We start from the raw sequence: 15140 nt of genomic DNA on the forward strand, positions 1-15140 counted from the left end.
TTAGTTTTATTATCAAACTAGTTCCAACAAATAATATTATTTATGAGATTATAACTAGGTTTCCAAATTGTTTATTAACTTGAATTTATTAAAGCAAATAATATGAATAAGTGCAGGCACCGTAATATATAATTGAAATTATAAAAATCAGGTAGTAGCTAGATTATTATTCTAAAATTTTAACATATTTCATTGTAGCTATTCGTTTGTAATTTATAGTTTTAGCGCAATTTGTAAGATATTTAATAACATTTATTTCACCAATAAAATTTGAATTTATTTGAATATTAGTTAAACTTATTTTAATAGTGTTGCCAAATTAAATATTCGTGGGTTTATAATTATTAAAAATGAAAGCTAATTGCTATGAAATACTATCATTTATATCAATAATATGGTATTATATATAAAAGATTAATTTGCTTCGCAATACCAATAATACATTATTATATTCACTAAATAGTTATGAATCTATGATACCTACTACAAAATATAATTTCATGAATTTGTAATTTGCTGTAGCATAAGCTATTATACTCAAATTTTTATTTAATAATTCAAATAGAATATCAAAATAGGGGTTCCATTACAAATCATTATTCTGAAGTCAAATTAATTTTATCTTATAAACATATTATTTGATTGAGATGAAATAATGAAGCAGGGTATTAACCCAATACTAATTATATTTAGTATGGAAATTTCAAAATGATGATTCTTCTAATACCATACACTCTCCTACCTCAGGTCTGAACGAATTCCAGTCAACTTCCTAGGAATCAGAAGCATCTAATATACATTTTATAGGACAATTGAATACAGTTTTGGTTAAATTATAAGATGTATGCTGTATTTTTTTGTTTCTACGTATTGGTCTCATTGTAACTAGGAAACGGAAAAGGAATTCTATTCGTCATATTTGTGATAATTTACGAATACATAGAAAAATAGAGTATGATAGTTCTGTAATTATATTATACTACTATATAATCCTTATAAACATTAATAAACATAATCTGGTAGAAAATTTCTATTTGCTTTACATTAAATTGATTTATTTATCTTATTGTTTACGCTACTTATTTTCCAGAATAACTACTTTATCATTATATTTGAGAATGTATAATTTTTTCTTTACTTTCCGTATTTATAAAGTAGTTATAGAAGATATAAAAGGTATTAGATGTTTTGATAATTATTTTGGCAATTAGTTTAATTTGACATATTAAATTAGTATGATGTGTTTCTTGTTCTTACTATATAATTTATATATAATTTTTATAAATATTAATATCACTAATTTATATATTAGTCAATTTTATGTATAAAAACTTTATTACCAAATAATATCCAGTAGTAAAGAATAACAGCGAATTAAATTATTTAGCCATCTAAATAAAATATAAAATATAAATGTATTTGTATTATTTATCATGCGGTTGTTATTTCTTAATACTTAATTCTTATATGTCTATATGTAAAACAATTACACAAAATGAATAAATTATATTATTATACAATAATTTTTGAATTTTCTTATATACTAGTCTCTTATGATTCTAAATATAGTTATAACTATTACTATAGATTATGAATTTAGATAAACATTAGACTATTATTATATAAAACTAAGTTAATTATATTTTCCTGGCTATTTTTCCACTTTCTGTTAAACTTAGTGTTAATTATATTTATGATCTAGATTAAATTTTATAGCGACATTTGTAAATTATTTAAGAATTTTGAATAATTATTAAATACTCGATTACTTATAAATTATTTATATAAATACCATTCCCGTTAAAATTACACAAATCTATCCACTTCATCTATTTTTAATGCCAGTAGAATGCGTAAAATCAGTAACAAAGGCAATCGGACCCTTCTCACCTGCATGTAAGACTGGAAATTTAATATTTGTATCGGGATAATTGGGTTGGAAGGACGGTGTACTTGGAGCTACTATTGAGGAACAGACAATAAACGCTTTAGCAAATTTGAAAAGTGTTCTTGAACTTGCTGGAAGCTCCATGTCACAAGTTGCAAAAACTGAAGTTTTGCTCAAAAATATATCTGATTTTGCTGCAGTAAATGCAATTTATGCTGAAGCTTTTGGCGATCATAAGCCGGCAAGAATCTGCGTAGAAGTTGCCAAGCTTCCCATGGATGCTTTAGTCGAAATTGACGCAATTGCAGCAGAGTGATGCTAACATAATTATTCATTATAATGTTGAATCTTATTTACAATCTAAATTTTTAATATTTTACTATATAGATTTACAATTCACGTCCGCTCTCACAAAATGACTTAAGTGGAAGATGCTCCGAAAAAGGTGCAAAATTACATTATTGGCGAGCAGTTAGGCAAAGGAACTTATGCGAAGGTATATTTGGTAACTGACGAGAATACAGGGCTCAAGTACGCTATGAAGGTCATCAAGCGCCAGTCTCTATCTGAAACTGCGCTGCAGCGCTTGCAACGTGAGATAGCCATCATGCAGGCGCTAAAGCACCCGAATACAGTTCATCTGTATAATATCCTGCAGAACTCCTCTAGGTTCATGCTCGTTATGGACTTCATCCCCAGGGGTGAGCTTCTGCAGTCGATTAGGGCACCCCTGCCTGAAGCGCTAGCTGCACTTTATTTCACACAGATTGCTGCCACGGTGCGCTACTTTCACCAGCTGGGCATCTAGCATCGAGATCTCAAGTTCGAGAATGTGCTCCTTGCCGACGATTCGAAAGTGTACGTTGCTGATTTCGGGCTCGGGGCGGTGTCCAATTCCCCGGACAAGACTTTCTTCACGTGCAAGACGACCTGCGGTTCCCCGCACTACATCGCCCCTGAGGTCGCCGACGCTGAGAAGTACGACGGTCGGCGGGCAGATATCTGGAGTCTAGGTATTCTTCTCTTCACAATGCTGGCTTTCAAGTTCCCATTCAACGGCACCGACGTGCGTGAGATCTTCGAGAACGCGAGGACCTGCAACTACCAGTATCCGGAGTTCTTCACCCAGGAGGCCCGGAACCTGATCTCCTCTATCCTAGTCAAGGATCCCGAGAAGCGTGCTACCATAGAGGAGATATTCGATAGTACCTTCTTCCAGAAATACGCCCAGGTGGACAGCGAAAAGGGTGAAATTACGACTGGTACCCTGGTCGTTCCGTTTAGACCAGACTAGAACAAGCAGAAGGAGTTAGAAACGCTTCATAAGATTCTGAAGATCGACTCTCAACCAGTGCAGCAGTCCCCAGACTCATGCCCCTTCTGTGATTTTGCTCTCAAGGTACCTCCCAAGAACGATGTTATCGGCTTTGATGTGAAGAAGGCGTTCGCCATGCCAAACGTAAAATCCCCTAAGGGAGCGCTGGCAGCCGTGTGCGCAGCTCTTAGAGGAGTGTCGGACACTCAGATCAGCGTTGTCATGCACAAATTTTTGGTAAGAATCGAGGGGGTAGAGATTCGCCTTTTCAGCCCAAGCCAGGGCAAGTACTATGGTAGTATCGGCTGCAAGGACATCGATATCCAGAAAAAATTCAACGCCGGCCTATTGAAGGCGATCAGTGCGGGCGTGGGCTTCACTGAGGTTGAGAATGTCAAGGTTATGTGCGAGTGAAGTATTCTGGGACTGGTTATTAGTTATATCAATTTAACTTATTAGATAAACTTGATTTATTGTAATATTAATAATCCTTACAGTCACGGTACACTTAGTAGAAATAAATCGTTAAAAAAGTCGGCTGACTAATGCACGTTATAATATATATAAGATATTCTATAATGTTTGACTAAAAAACCTACAATTTCTATTATTATATATTATTAAATATGATATAGTCTAAAATCCTTTCACAAATTATGGAATTTGAACTGTCTGATCCGGGCCAGGATTTTGGCGATGAATCATTACTCATACCGTTCAGATTAACATAGTCTGCCCCTAATATGATGGCATCATCATCGTAATTCTAACCAAACTTAAAAACTACAAGGCTTTGGTCTGCTTTTGAAAATGAAACACTACTTAAAATTGTACCTGACACCACAAAAAGAAACTGGAATGAGATAGCAAACCAGTTATCATAAATGACTAACACGTCTTTAAAATCTGCTTCATAAGTATCATAACATTATAGGCGAACAATCTTGGCTGATAAAAGAAATTGGACATAAGAAGAAGATGATTCATTGTTACATTTAGTATAACATAATGGAAATTAGTGGAGTGTCATTGCTTAAAATTTTGTTGGACGAAGCGACCTATAAGTAAAATATAGATACAAATGTATTTCAAAGTGATTTTATTATATTATTTCGAATTTATATAAGTTTTATGCAGTTTATATAGCATAAACTTCATATCATGTTATATTCAATGAATTTAGTCAAGATTAAGCATTTAATTTGTTAACTGTCTTATTTATTATATCATATTAAGGATATATTTTCTAAAATGAATTTTGACGCTGAAGTCTCAAATTTCATTACAAAGCTACTAAATGAGGAAACTCCACATGAGAATAATCCACCCAAAGAATACAGCTATATCTAAGATGCAAACGAAAAGTAAGTCAAGACTACCCTTAATATTAAGCAAAAATATTAAGATTTAAAATTACAATATGATTTTCAGCTATCGGAGATCAACAGACTTACAACTTCATATACAGATATTAAAGCCCAATTAATGTATAGTACAGAAAATTTTGAAAAAGATAAAAAAAATTAACTCGCAGAATTCAACTAAAAAATATCATCTTTTCAACAAATAACAAAGCAGAAAATCGACCAACTTTTGATAGAGAAAGAACAGCTAGCTGTTTAAAATACAGATTTTGCTAAGAAATACTAACTTCTCCAAGTATCTCTAAACGACAAAGTTTTTGATTAGAACAAGGACTTGAACAATCAATTCACGGCACTAAAACTTAATTTCGATTAAAAGCTTTAAAATGAGAAGTAAAAACTGAAAAGAAAGTTCTAAACTGAATTTGAAGAAAAGTAATCATCCTTGTTGAAGCAAGCAGAAAATGATTTGGCAGTCAAAATTGAGCCACAAATCAATAATATTGTAGCATCGCATAAGCTCAAAATTTAACAACTTAATGCAGATTTTACCGATGAAAAGCTGAAAATGTAGTAAAGTTTCAACGAAAAACTACAATTTGAATTAGAAAATCAAAGGAAAATTTTAATTTAGCAGAATATTCAAGAATAAGAATAAGTATTGAAATAACAGTATTTAAATGCAAATAAGTAGGTTGAAAATGCTGAGCTGCATTTAAACTTCAAAATTCGTTAAATTAACGAAAATAATGAACTGAATATTGCTAATTTAAGAAAATAAAATTCTACTAATTTGGAAAATGCTAGGCTTGAATTTTCAGAAAAAGAAACTAAATTTTAATCTAAAATTGATATTTTAGAGCGTCAAGGTGTAAAATTAGCAGACGATTTTCAAGCGCTCAAGGCAAAAATGGAAGCGAAATATAATACTGAACTACAAGAAATTCGTGGAAGTTATAGGGAATTTGCAGTATAACTCTTCAAACAGCAAAAATAGGCAATTTTAAATGACATTAAGGAATAATAAACATCCTAAATTAAAAAAATCATAATAGATGTGGAAAGTCAAAATTAAATTGAAATGCAATAAAAATCTGATGAATATCTTGAACAAAAGCTAGAATTTTAACGTATAATTGCAAATCTACAGAAAAATTTTTAAGAAGGGCAAATCGATTTGTTACAAGTACGTAACGAACTAGAAATGATCTAAAAGTAGCTCAATTATAAGAATCATTAATTAGTGGAGATCAGTACCCAATTAGAAACCAAATTGGGAGTAAATATTGAAATTCAGCAAGGTAAAAATGAAACTTTAAAGATGGCAACTGAGGACTAATATAGCACTATAATGATGTTTGTCATTAGATAAAATACTAAAGAAAAAGAGATTTTAGGTAAGGTCAAAAATCAAATTTAAGGAATTGTATCTGAAAAAGATTAACAAATTGGCGAGCTGAAATAGCAAATCGGGTTGCTACGGCTAGAAAATTAAAAATTTTAGGTTATGCTAATGGACTTAGAAGATGTCTCACTGATATGAAATATTAATCGATATATTATAATTAATATAAATAGGAAAAATGAACTTTGTTCCAATAAATTGTAGGCTATTTCCACATTTTGAAAATGGTAAATTTTTTTGTTATGGTAAAAATAATGCGTATAATTGTGATCCGACAGATTATAAGATTATTAATGTTGTTAAAGTAGAGTTTAATTTTCAAAAAATATTTAATACTTTTCTTACATAGCCCGTTTTCTATTAAGATAAATTTTATTGCACTTATGATTAATATATCTTTTAAATTAATGAGTATACTCTATCCATTTACGACAGACTACCATTTAAGACATTTAGAAATTAATTAGTAGTTGTTAACAAGATAATTTTAGTAAATCCATACTAATTTGAACTATAAAATGACAATGTTATTGTAAAGGTTGGTAAAGGTATATTATTCTAATAGTCATATAAAATTTTTAACTTTGACCAGAATACACTGACATTATTGTCTCCTGATTTCACACCCCTTGAAATGCAGTATGTTGGAGAACTTATCTTATATGGGTCTGGTTAAGCTGTTTTTAAAAAGAATAATAAATATATTCTCAAATCTCTGCTTGATAATACTGAGTTTATTGCTGATAATTACGAAAATAATTATTATTATGGTATTTTTGGTGCGATTCCATAGGTATCTTACTTTTCTTTAGACATTGAATATGTTTCAAGTAAGTATAATGAATTTGTTTAAAATTAAAAACTCAAAGAAACAATTTCCACACGAATTTAATTTTTTGTTGCTGAAAATATTGAAATAACAGAAAAAATAGCTTTAATAGATGAAAAATGGAAATAAATTGATAATGAGTTCAATAAGACATAAGTAGGTTTGTATGGAATTTAATAAGAATTAAATGAGCTAAAATTTGATATTTAAGATGCAGTTTTAGAATAATAAACAAGGATAAATGAATTAAAGAAGTAATTTGAGGTTAAGCTTTTTAAAGAAAAAATAGGAATTAAGTGATAAATTCTACTTCATTTACTAATTACATGTAATATTAATTATTTGTTCATTATCTATTTGAACTCTATTGATTAGATTGAAATATGTATTTCGTCAATTTAAGCAAATAAATTTTCTATTTTTTAATTTATTAATACTATAGTATGTGTATCTTTCTTTATTGTCTTGACTAAATAATCTTAACTATTAGTTTACTATATCTGTTTTAAATTTCTATCATAAAACCCTAATGAAGTACTTGGTCTCATTTTTACATACATATTTTAATATATAACTAAATAAATGCAATATTGCTTTAGACCAAGGTTGTAATTATAAACAAAAATATTATTATTTATTATATAATATAAATAATACTATTCGAAATGATTTATTTACTATAAAATTGCTTTCTCTCATTCACAAATTTTAAGCAAGTGTAGACAGAGATAACATTAACTCTATTACCATAAGATATTGATTGCCATTTAGACTTTGGAGTAGCTATATCAGCATCATTGAATATATTATAGCCAGAAATTTTATAATTTAGTACTGTTGAGTATACAGCCCATTAATAGATTAATTTAACTTTTAACTGTCATTAGGTTCCTGATGCAGTTTATTCAGCATGTGTTGATGTTCTAACATCGAAGTAAATACTACCAAAAGACACGTATATAAGATTAAGATAAATTGATGGTAGATAAGAATTAGTGTATGGATCAAATGGTCCTTCATCCTAATAAGATTTTTATGTCATAATTGCTATATTAGTCATTGTTTTAATAATAATATCATTGGCGGTCATTGTATTTTTAGTTAAGAAGTATAAAAACAACAATATGTAGTAACCGTAATAGTGTAGTTAGATCATGAATTTAGAAACGTTTTATGAAAACGAAACAGCATAGAGTGTTAGTTTCTTAAGCGACCCTGAATGATTTGCACATCAAATTATATATAATAATAGTGTATAATTTTCCCTTCCCATTTCTAAAATTTAATGTCATAGATTGCAACATGGTTATCTTCAGTTGAACTAGATTAATATATACCAAATTTTAGCAATCTTACACCCTAATCATTTATTAGTATAACAATATAGGATTATGGTTCATATGGCATTGTTAATCTTTAAGATAAACAAAAACTATTTCGCCTAATTACATAATTGAAATCTTAGCCTATAGTTGCACCTAATTAATAATCATAGTCTACTTATAATTAGCCACAACCTAAATAAGTTCATAGCTAACCCCCATAATAAAGATAGCTAGCACCTCCTCCTTAACATTTATCTTAACCAGGTTCTTCACTTAACCCAAATGTACATCCATAAGCTCCAGTATAGACTAGTCTCCGTGGACTACCTACTATCTCTAAAACTGTTATTCCTCCTGATAATATTTTCCTTGATTTAATATAGTAAAAGATTAGAGTTTGTGTTCGTAAACGTCCTATCAATCACCATGAACTTAGTTTAGCGTAAAAAGACATAGTATCTATCGATGGATGGAATCAATGTTCTGTTCATGAACCGAAGGTGAAGGTTGATCTTACTAAATATATTGAAGTTTCTACTTATCGTTATGACCACGTTTTTTCAGAAAATGCTGATAACTACGAAGTTTATTTTTACACGGCTAAACCTTTGATTTAATCATTGTTTACAGGTAAATCGACTACTTGTTTTGCATATGGTTAAACTGGATCAGGAAAAACATGGACCATGATGCAAAGAGAAACTGGTGTTTATGTTTTAGCTGCCCACGACATATTTAATACTCTTAATTCTGATCCTGTCTTTTCTAAATTAGGTTTGTCTGCTTATGTTTCATTTTTTGAAATATATGGTGGTAAATTATTTGATTTACTAAATAATAGAAATAGATTATAGGCCCTTGAAGATGGCAAAGGTAATGTACACTTATAAGGGTTAGAAGAAAAACAAATTCATTCCGTTTAGGAAATGCTTAGTTCCGTAGATGTTGGTTTAAGTTCCCGTTCAGTTGGAGCCACTGGAGCTAATGCCGACTCTAGTCGTTCTCATGCAATTCTTTAGGTTAGATTAAAACAACCAAATGGCAAATAGCATGGTATGATCAGTTTTATTGACTTAGCTGGCGCTGAAAGAGCTAGTGACGTCTAAAATACTGATAGATAAACAAGAATGGAAGGGGCTGAAATAAATAAAAGTTTATTAGCACTCAAAGAGTGTATTAGAGCTATGGATAAAGGAGCACATCATTTACCTTTTAGAGGAAGCAAGCTCACAATGGTATTGAGGGATTCTTTTATTGGAGATGCTTAAACAGTTATGATTGCATGTATCAGTCCAGCTGATAAATCTTGTGAAAATACTAATAATACACTTAGATATACTGATAGAGTAAAAGATGCCAACTAACATACAAAAGCAAAGCAAGGTGTGTTGAAACCAACTTAGAATGTAGCAGAAATCGTATTAGGAACTAAAAATGATGGCGATATTGAAACTTAATAACAAATGTATTAATAGTAAATGGCAATGATTAAGAATGGTGGAGGTGCTAATGTCTAACAATATTAATAGCCATAATAATAGCAAATGTAGCAGAATCCATATTAAAATATACCAGTTGTGGTTTAAGACACTCCAAGAGCACCATCTTAGCCAAATGATTTGGAAAGAACTCATTGTGATGTTGTTGATGTACTATATGACCTAGAAGACTAAATTACACGTGCCCATAGAAAATAAGTAGATTAAATGATGGTTAATGTTAAAGAAGAAGTTACCCTTTTGCATGCTATTGAAAATAATTAAATTTCTATTGATGATTGGCTATTAAGGTTAGAAAATATTTTAATGTAAAAAGAAAAGGCTATACAAGAATTACGAGGCTAACTATAAAATTTTAAAGTAAAGCTATCTGAAGAATAAAAACTTAGCGAAAGCTATGGTAAGTGAGCGAATTCGTATTATTCACTGTTACTCACTCTTATTTATCTATTTATACAATCCAGACCATGTTATACACTCAGACTAGTCGTCTAGAGTCTAACCTGTCTCATCATAGTTAACTTACGTACCAGCTAATTCAGTTAGTTATAATGTATTAAAATTGAATGTACCAGTGGTGAAATATTCTGAATTCTAATTCTCAATTCTATCAAAGCAAGATTAATTTACCATATTAAGATTTGTTTGAAATGGGTTGCTATCATTCATTATTATCTAGTTTTCTGAAATAGCAACTTTACTCTAACTTCCTTGTAGAAAACTTAAATCTACATCGTCTGTTTACTAACAGTTTAAATACCCGCATCCCATATTTTAGAATCTGATCAGATATATGATAATATAATATAAAAGTTAAATTACGAATATTAAAAGTCGAATAATTTAATAAATGTCAACAGGAGACTAATAGTAATTTTATAAATAATATATAATAATGTAAAGTCGCCCCCGAAGGAAAGCTAGTTACTGTAGCTGCAAAATTTCCGCTCACCACTCCTGCTTGTCCTGGGCACCGTCGCGGGATCTCCTCTCCTCCCTATCATCCCCGCGCGGTCTCTCCTCGTAGCGCGGTCTGTCCCTATCGCCGTACCTGGGTCTATCCTCATACCTGGGCCTGTCACCACCCCTGGACCTATCTCTGTCCTCGTATCGGGGTCTGTCTCTATCCTCAAAGCGGGGTCTCCCCCTATCCTCGTATCTCGGTCTATCGTAGTCGCGCCTGCGATCGTCACCGCGGAAGTCGCGTCTAGGCCTGTCATCATAGCGTGGTCTATCGCGTTTCCTGCCGTCTCTGCCGTTGAGGATCATGTCCCACACCTTGGCCTCTTCCTCGCCAGTGACCATATCTAGGGTGACATCCTGGCAGCCGAGCGTGAGCGCCTCTGCCTGGTACTGCTCGATGGCATGCTTGGCCGCGTCCCCGCTTCTGTCTGAGAAGCGTACCGTGCATTCTAGCTGGCCAGCCCGATACTCCACGTGTTTCACCTCGCCGAATTTGCTGAATATCTCCTTGATCAGCTCCCTCGTCACACGCTGGTCCTTGAGCGCATTCGAGGCGGGGATAAAGCTGTCGTCAAACCTACCTTCGGTCACACCCACGATTCCGATATTGCTGACGCGCACAATCAGGTTGCGGATGTAGTCATTCTTCCCTTCCATTCTGAGGAGTGGAGTGAGGATCGTCACCACGGGACAAGATTGGGTAGAGCTATTATTTGATAGGCAAACAATGTTAAGATTAATATTAAATAGCAATTTTAGCTAAAATATAATTTTATATATTTAAGTCTACATAAGTTTAATTCATAGTTAAAATAATTTATCTATCCTTAGATAACTTACTTTTGTTATAAATGAGTAAAAATCAAATTAATTTATAAATATTTGATAAAAAATTCCCTATTTGCGTAATTAAACGTTATTCAAATAGTGGTGGTCGAAGAAGTATCTCCTGCGTTCCTCAGCCGGAGCAGGTGCTGATCTTCTTTGTCTTGAACAGAGACTGGGGCTCAGTCGTTGACCCGCGAAGCGCTGCCCCAAGTTCATGCATCAAGACCGAAGCCGACGCGATCCCTTACGCTCCTATAGTCATGTCAACAAAGAAGTGGATGTTAATATTTATATCGTTATTATATAAATATAGTTAATTAAAATACTTTATTATTGTCATTCTTTTTACTCTAAAGCCCTGTAACATTTTTCTACTGCATTACCAACGACCTATTTTTAACCTAAACAGGATCTTAAAACTGCGCTGTTAACTAATCTACCGACAGACTACAGACTCTCTATTAGACATGATATAACGGTTTCCACATTTTCAAGCAAATAAAAAGTATCTTTTTCTGAAATAACTTCTTCCAAAATCTCTCGTATATTGCTATCAAAAATATTTTTGGGTGTCAATCCAATTTTCTCTATCGCATTTTCTAAACTACAAATACTCAAATTTTCGCTTTAAATAATTTCATTTAATGATTAAAATTCGCCAAAAATAATTGTTTCTGCTAATTATTTGAAGGTTAAGCTTTTTATTTTTTAGCAAGCCACACGAGAAAATGAACTAAAATCATGATATCTAGCAAAAATTCTACAAACCTAATGAGATGTTTCTTCATTATAATTAATAACTTAAAAGAATCTATTTCTAGTTTCATAAAATTATTAAACTTGGTCTGTTTATGATGTGTAAATGTAATTTAAAAATAAAAATCCATCTAAAATATTAAGTGAATTAATATTAAATTAGTTAATAAAAGTGTTTAAAAGTTATTAAAGTATGGGCAAAGCGGAAAAAATCCATGTTGGATGGTCTGCCAAAGATATAATATCGAGAGATGATAAATTTTATAAACGTTAAGAAAGTATTACCTAAATATAGCTTCCTGTTAATTGTTAGTATAAGCCATTTTATGGTTAATTTTATAGTAATTACTATAACGACTTTAAAAAGAATAAGTCATTATCTACTTAAATAAATAAATTAGAAAGTCCTGCTTCAAAAGGACTTAGTTTTTCGCTTATTTGATTACGCATAAAAATTACATCTGAGTGTGCAGAATTTTTACTTAAAAATTCAAAATTTTTAGATATTTCATACTCAAAATGACATACATGATCAATATTAATATATATATTGTCAATTAACACACTTAAAATTGAATCAACACCAGATGTTGCATCGAAAAATTATCTTATTAATTATTTTGTTACTGATGGAAGTTAATTATAGATATTAATTTCTCCTAAAAAATATATAAGCAATAAAATATCTCTTTATTTCGAAAGGTTAGCCGATCTATACTAATTTAACAATTTTTAATGATCTAATAGTTACTTTTCACCACTTTTAAGTTCAAAAATATTGACTTATCTAGCCCAATTCGAGTCAGATTTATAGTCGATAACAGATTTTTTAGCCAGCTACTATATTAAAACTTCAATATCTTATGAGCTTATTTACTCAGGATTCATAGGTAACAGAACTTCATTTCTCAAGTAATTCTAAAAATTAATTTGCAACAATTATTATACACTCATATCCTTGTAATTAAAATTCGTTTTAGCCGAAAAACTCCGCAAAACATACTTTGCTGTGATATTCTCATTTTTATTTAACATACTTTTAATACGTGAAAAATCATTGAAATTTGCTGAAATCAAAAATGTTTTCTCGCTTTTCTACATAATACAGAAAACTGAGCTGGAAATTGCATTTTTAAGCAACAATTAGTTGTTTTTAATTTGCTCCATTGGTAGCAAGCAAAATGCAGAAACTGAAGGGAAAATTATATTTTCTAATCCTTTTTCTTCTTTTTTGTCATCAAAAATGCTTTTCGCAAGAGAAAATTCTGAAAATCTAACAGATTTTAATAAATTGACACTCTAATTCAGTTTTTCTTTCTTTTCGTCAAATATTATCTCTCGACAATTTTACAATTAGAAATGCACCGAGTTTGCGTATGTTTAAGTGAAAAACAGCTTTTCTAATTTATTTTAAATCCGTAAAGTTGTTGGGCCTCTGTCTTATCCATTACTTTCAAACATTAGTAATTTTCGCATACCAATTAATTCACTTGCAATATTTCTATATTCTGAAGGTATTCTAGAAAGAATTCTTCTCCGCTCAATTAAAGGCTTTTTAACAATTTTTTATAATATCTCATCAAAATTCACCTAGTTTACTGAGATCTTATGATCAAAATTTTAAATCTCTAATTAAAATTAAATTATTTTAGAATCAAAACATAGAAGAAAATTATAGTTTGTCGAAAGTAAAACAGGAGATAGATTAGGAAATTATGATAATTTTAACACTCTTTATGTGGAGTAAGAATAGTTGGTGAAATATTCATTAATTTAGTCTATTGATGTTTCTTGATTAATATTAATTTTAGAAGTATTTAATGCTGATTTTGACAAACTTTGATTTTGCTAGGTTGTAAATGTTAAATTTAATTTTTTATTAACAAATGTTGCAGTTAGCAATACAAATTTTGATGTAGATAAATCTGATCTTGGAATCATTAATGTTAATATAGTATACTAAGTTATAATTAAATTTTTGCTTGTTTCCATATTTTAAATTTAAGGTTGCTAATATGTTATATCAAAAGGAATAAAATAGTGAGTAATGTTATCAAGCTTGCGAGTTCCTTCCTAACTAAATGATGTAAAAGAAGATCGTGAAATAAAAGAAAAAGTAGGGCACGCCGAAAATAGATCCTACAGTTTAATTATTTTTTTCTAAAATTAATTGTAAATAACAGTTATTTATTATTCTGATAATATAACTTATAAACTATTAAATTATTTTTATTATAATACGAGATCTTCTTCAAGCTAAACTTTTTCCGCTTCTATTTATAATTCTTAGACTACCGATTTTTCCATTTTTTCAAAAATTTCAAAGTACAGTGGATCAGATGTATCTTTCATAGATCTTTTATTTATTTTATCTTTCTTTTTAAATGCTTAGTTTCTCGTTTTAAGCATCTCTTGTAGAATAAGAGGAGGCTATGCTAATAAATCAGTATCATTACCAAATAATGACTTCTTGACTAAGTTTAATAGATTGAACTTTTCCTTAATATAAATAATTGTACCATCGTCGTATATTACTCGACCTTAATTAGTTTAAGTTCCTGCAAGTTTCTCATTTAAGGCCAGATGTATCATATAATGCTCATTAGGAAGAAATTTTTGTGGTATATGTTGCAAACTTAATGGATATTGTGCAATATATCCATTTTCTGTTGTAACTATTGGAATATTGTTACTATCAAAATGAACAGAGGGTGTATTTGTTGAAAATATATCTGATCTTAATATCTGTGTACAGGTAAGTGAGGATATCATGCATAATCCAGGTGCAGATGCCGATACTAAAGGAAAATCGGTCGCACTTTTTGATGAGTGGATTCTATATTCAACTTACTTATTCTCATTTGAAAATTGAGTAAGTTGATAAGGTAACTAACCTAAGATCTTTATTTGATGTTCCTTAGTTGCAACTAAGAATTTCTGCTCCATATTTTAGAAAGGTAGAAATATT

The 15140-nt window shown here is 30.6% G+C and overlaps 10 protein-coding genes across 10 annotated transcripts; 7 read left to right on the top strand and 3 right to left on the bottom strand. All coding sequences in view use genetic code 6, as the record gives it.

The window, feature by feature from the left end:
- Positions 1-1838: 1838 nt before the first annotated feature.
- On the top strand, positions 1839-2204 carry SS50377_24812 (Endoribonuclease L-PSP; the record flags this gene model as incomplete). Its single annotated transcript, XM_067908652.1, has 1 exon — positions 1839-2204. One exon carries the CDS (start codon positions 1839-1841, stop codon positions 2202-2204), a length of 366 nt encoding a protein of 121 aa, XP_067763473.1.
- Positions 2205-2303: 99 nt separating this feature from the next.
- On the top strand, positions 2304-3617 carry SS50377_24813 (Kinase, CAMK CAMKL; the record flags this gene model as incomplete). Its single annotated transcript, XM_067908653.1, has 1 exon — positions 2304-3617. One exon carries the CDS (start codon positions 2304-2306, stop codon positions 3615-3617), a length of 1314 nt encoding a protein of 437 aa, XP_067763474.1.
- A 212-nt stretch (positions 3618-3829) lies between these two features.
- On the top strand, positions 3830-4300 carry SS50377_24814 (Myb-like DNA-binding domain-containing protein; the record flags this gene model as incomplete). Its single annotated transcript, XM_067908654.1, has 1 exon — positions 3830-4300. One exon carries the CDS (start codon positions 3830-3832, stop codon positions 4298-4300), a length of 471 nt encoding a protein of 156 aa, XP_067763475.1.
- A 154-nt stretch (positions 4301-4454) lies between these two features.
- On the top strand, positions 4455-6110 carry SS50377_24815 (uncharacterized protein; the record flags this gene model as incomplete). Its single annotated transcript, XM_067908655.1, has 1 exon — positions 4455-6110. The coding sequence occupies one exon, from the start codon at positions 4455-4457 to the stop codon at positions 6108-6110; it is 1656 nt and encodes a 551-aa protein (XP_067763476.1).
- A 40-nt stretch (positions 6111-6150) lies between these two features.
- SS50377_24816 (uncharacterized protein) lies at positions 6151-7101 on the top strand (the record flags this gene model as incomplete). The annotated part of the gene is made up of 1 exon (XM_067908656.1): positions 6151-7101. One exon carries the CDS (start codon positions 6151-6153, stop codon positions 7099-7101), a length of 951 nt encoding a protein of 316 aa, XP_067763477.1.
- A 365-nt stretch (positions 7102-7466) lies between these two features.
- On the top strand, positions 7467-8024 carry SS50377_24817 (uncharacterized protein; the record flags this gene model as incomplete). Its single annotated transcript, XM_067908657.1, has 1 exon — positions 7467-8024. The coding sequence occupies one exon, from the start codon at positions 7467-7469 to the stop codon at positions 8022-8024; it is 558 nt and encodes a 185-aa protein (XP_067763478.1).
- Positions 8025-8086: 62 nt separating this feature from the next.
- On the top strand, positions 8087-10033 carry SS50377_24818 (Kinesin-like protein; the record flags this gene model as incomplete). Its single annotated transcript, XM_067908658.1, has 1 exon — positions 8087-10033. One exon carries the CDS (start codon positions 8087-8089, stop codon positions 10031-10033), a length of 1947 nt encoding a protein of 648 aa, XP_067763479.1.
- A 15-nt stretch (positions 10034-10048) lies between these two features.
- Positions 10049-10396, bottom strand: SS50377_24819 (uncharacterized protein; the record flags this gene model as incomplete). The annotated part of the gene is made up of 1 exon (XM_067908659.1): positions 10049-10396. One exon carries the CDS (start codon positions 10394-10396, stop codon positions 10049-10051), a length of 348 nt encoding a protein of 115 aa, XP_067763480.1.
- Positions 10397-10573: 177 nt separating this feature from the next.
- On the bottom strand, positions 10574-11245 carry SS50377_24820 (RNA-binding motif-containing protein; the record flags this gene model as incomplete). The annotated part of the gene is made up of 1 exon (XM_067908660.1): positions 10574-11245. The coding sequence occupies one exon, from the start codon at positions 11243-11245 to the stop codon at positions 10574-10576; it is 672 nt and encodes a 223-aa protein (XP_067763481.1).
- A 507-nt stretch (positions 11246-11752) lies between these two features.
- Positions 11753-15118, bottom strand: SS50377_24821 (uncharacterized protein; the record flags this gene model as incomplete). Its single annotated transcript, XM_067908661.1, has 1 exon — positions 11753-15118. One exon carries the CDS (start codon positions 15116-15118, stop codon positions 11753-11755), a length of 3366 nt encoding a protein of 1121 aa, XP_067763482.1.
- Between the last annotated feature and the right edge of the window lie 22 nt (positions 15119-15140).

Source organism: Spironucleus salmonicida, chromosome 5 (genome assembly GCF_000497125.1).
Source record: "Spironucleus salmonicida strain ATCC 50377 chromosome 5, whole genome shotgun sequence".
NCBI lineage: Eukaryota > Fornicata > Diplomonadida > Hexamitidae > Spironucleus > Spironucleus salmonicida.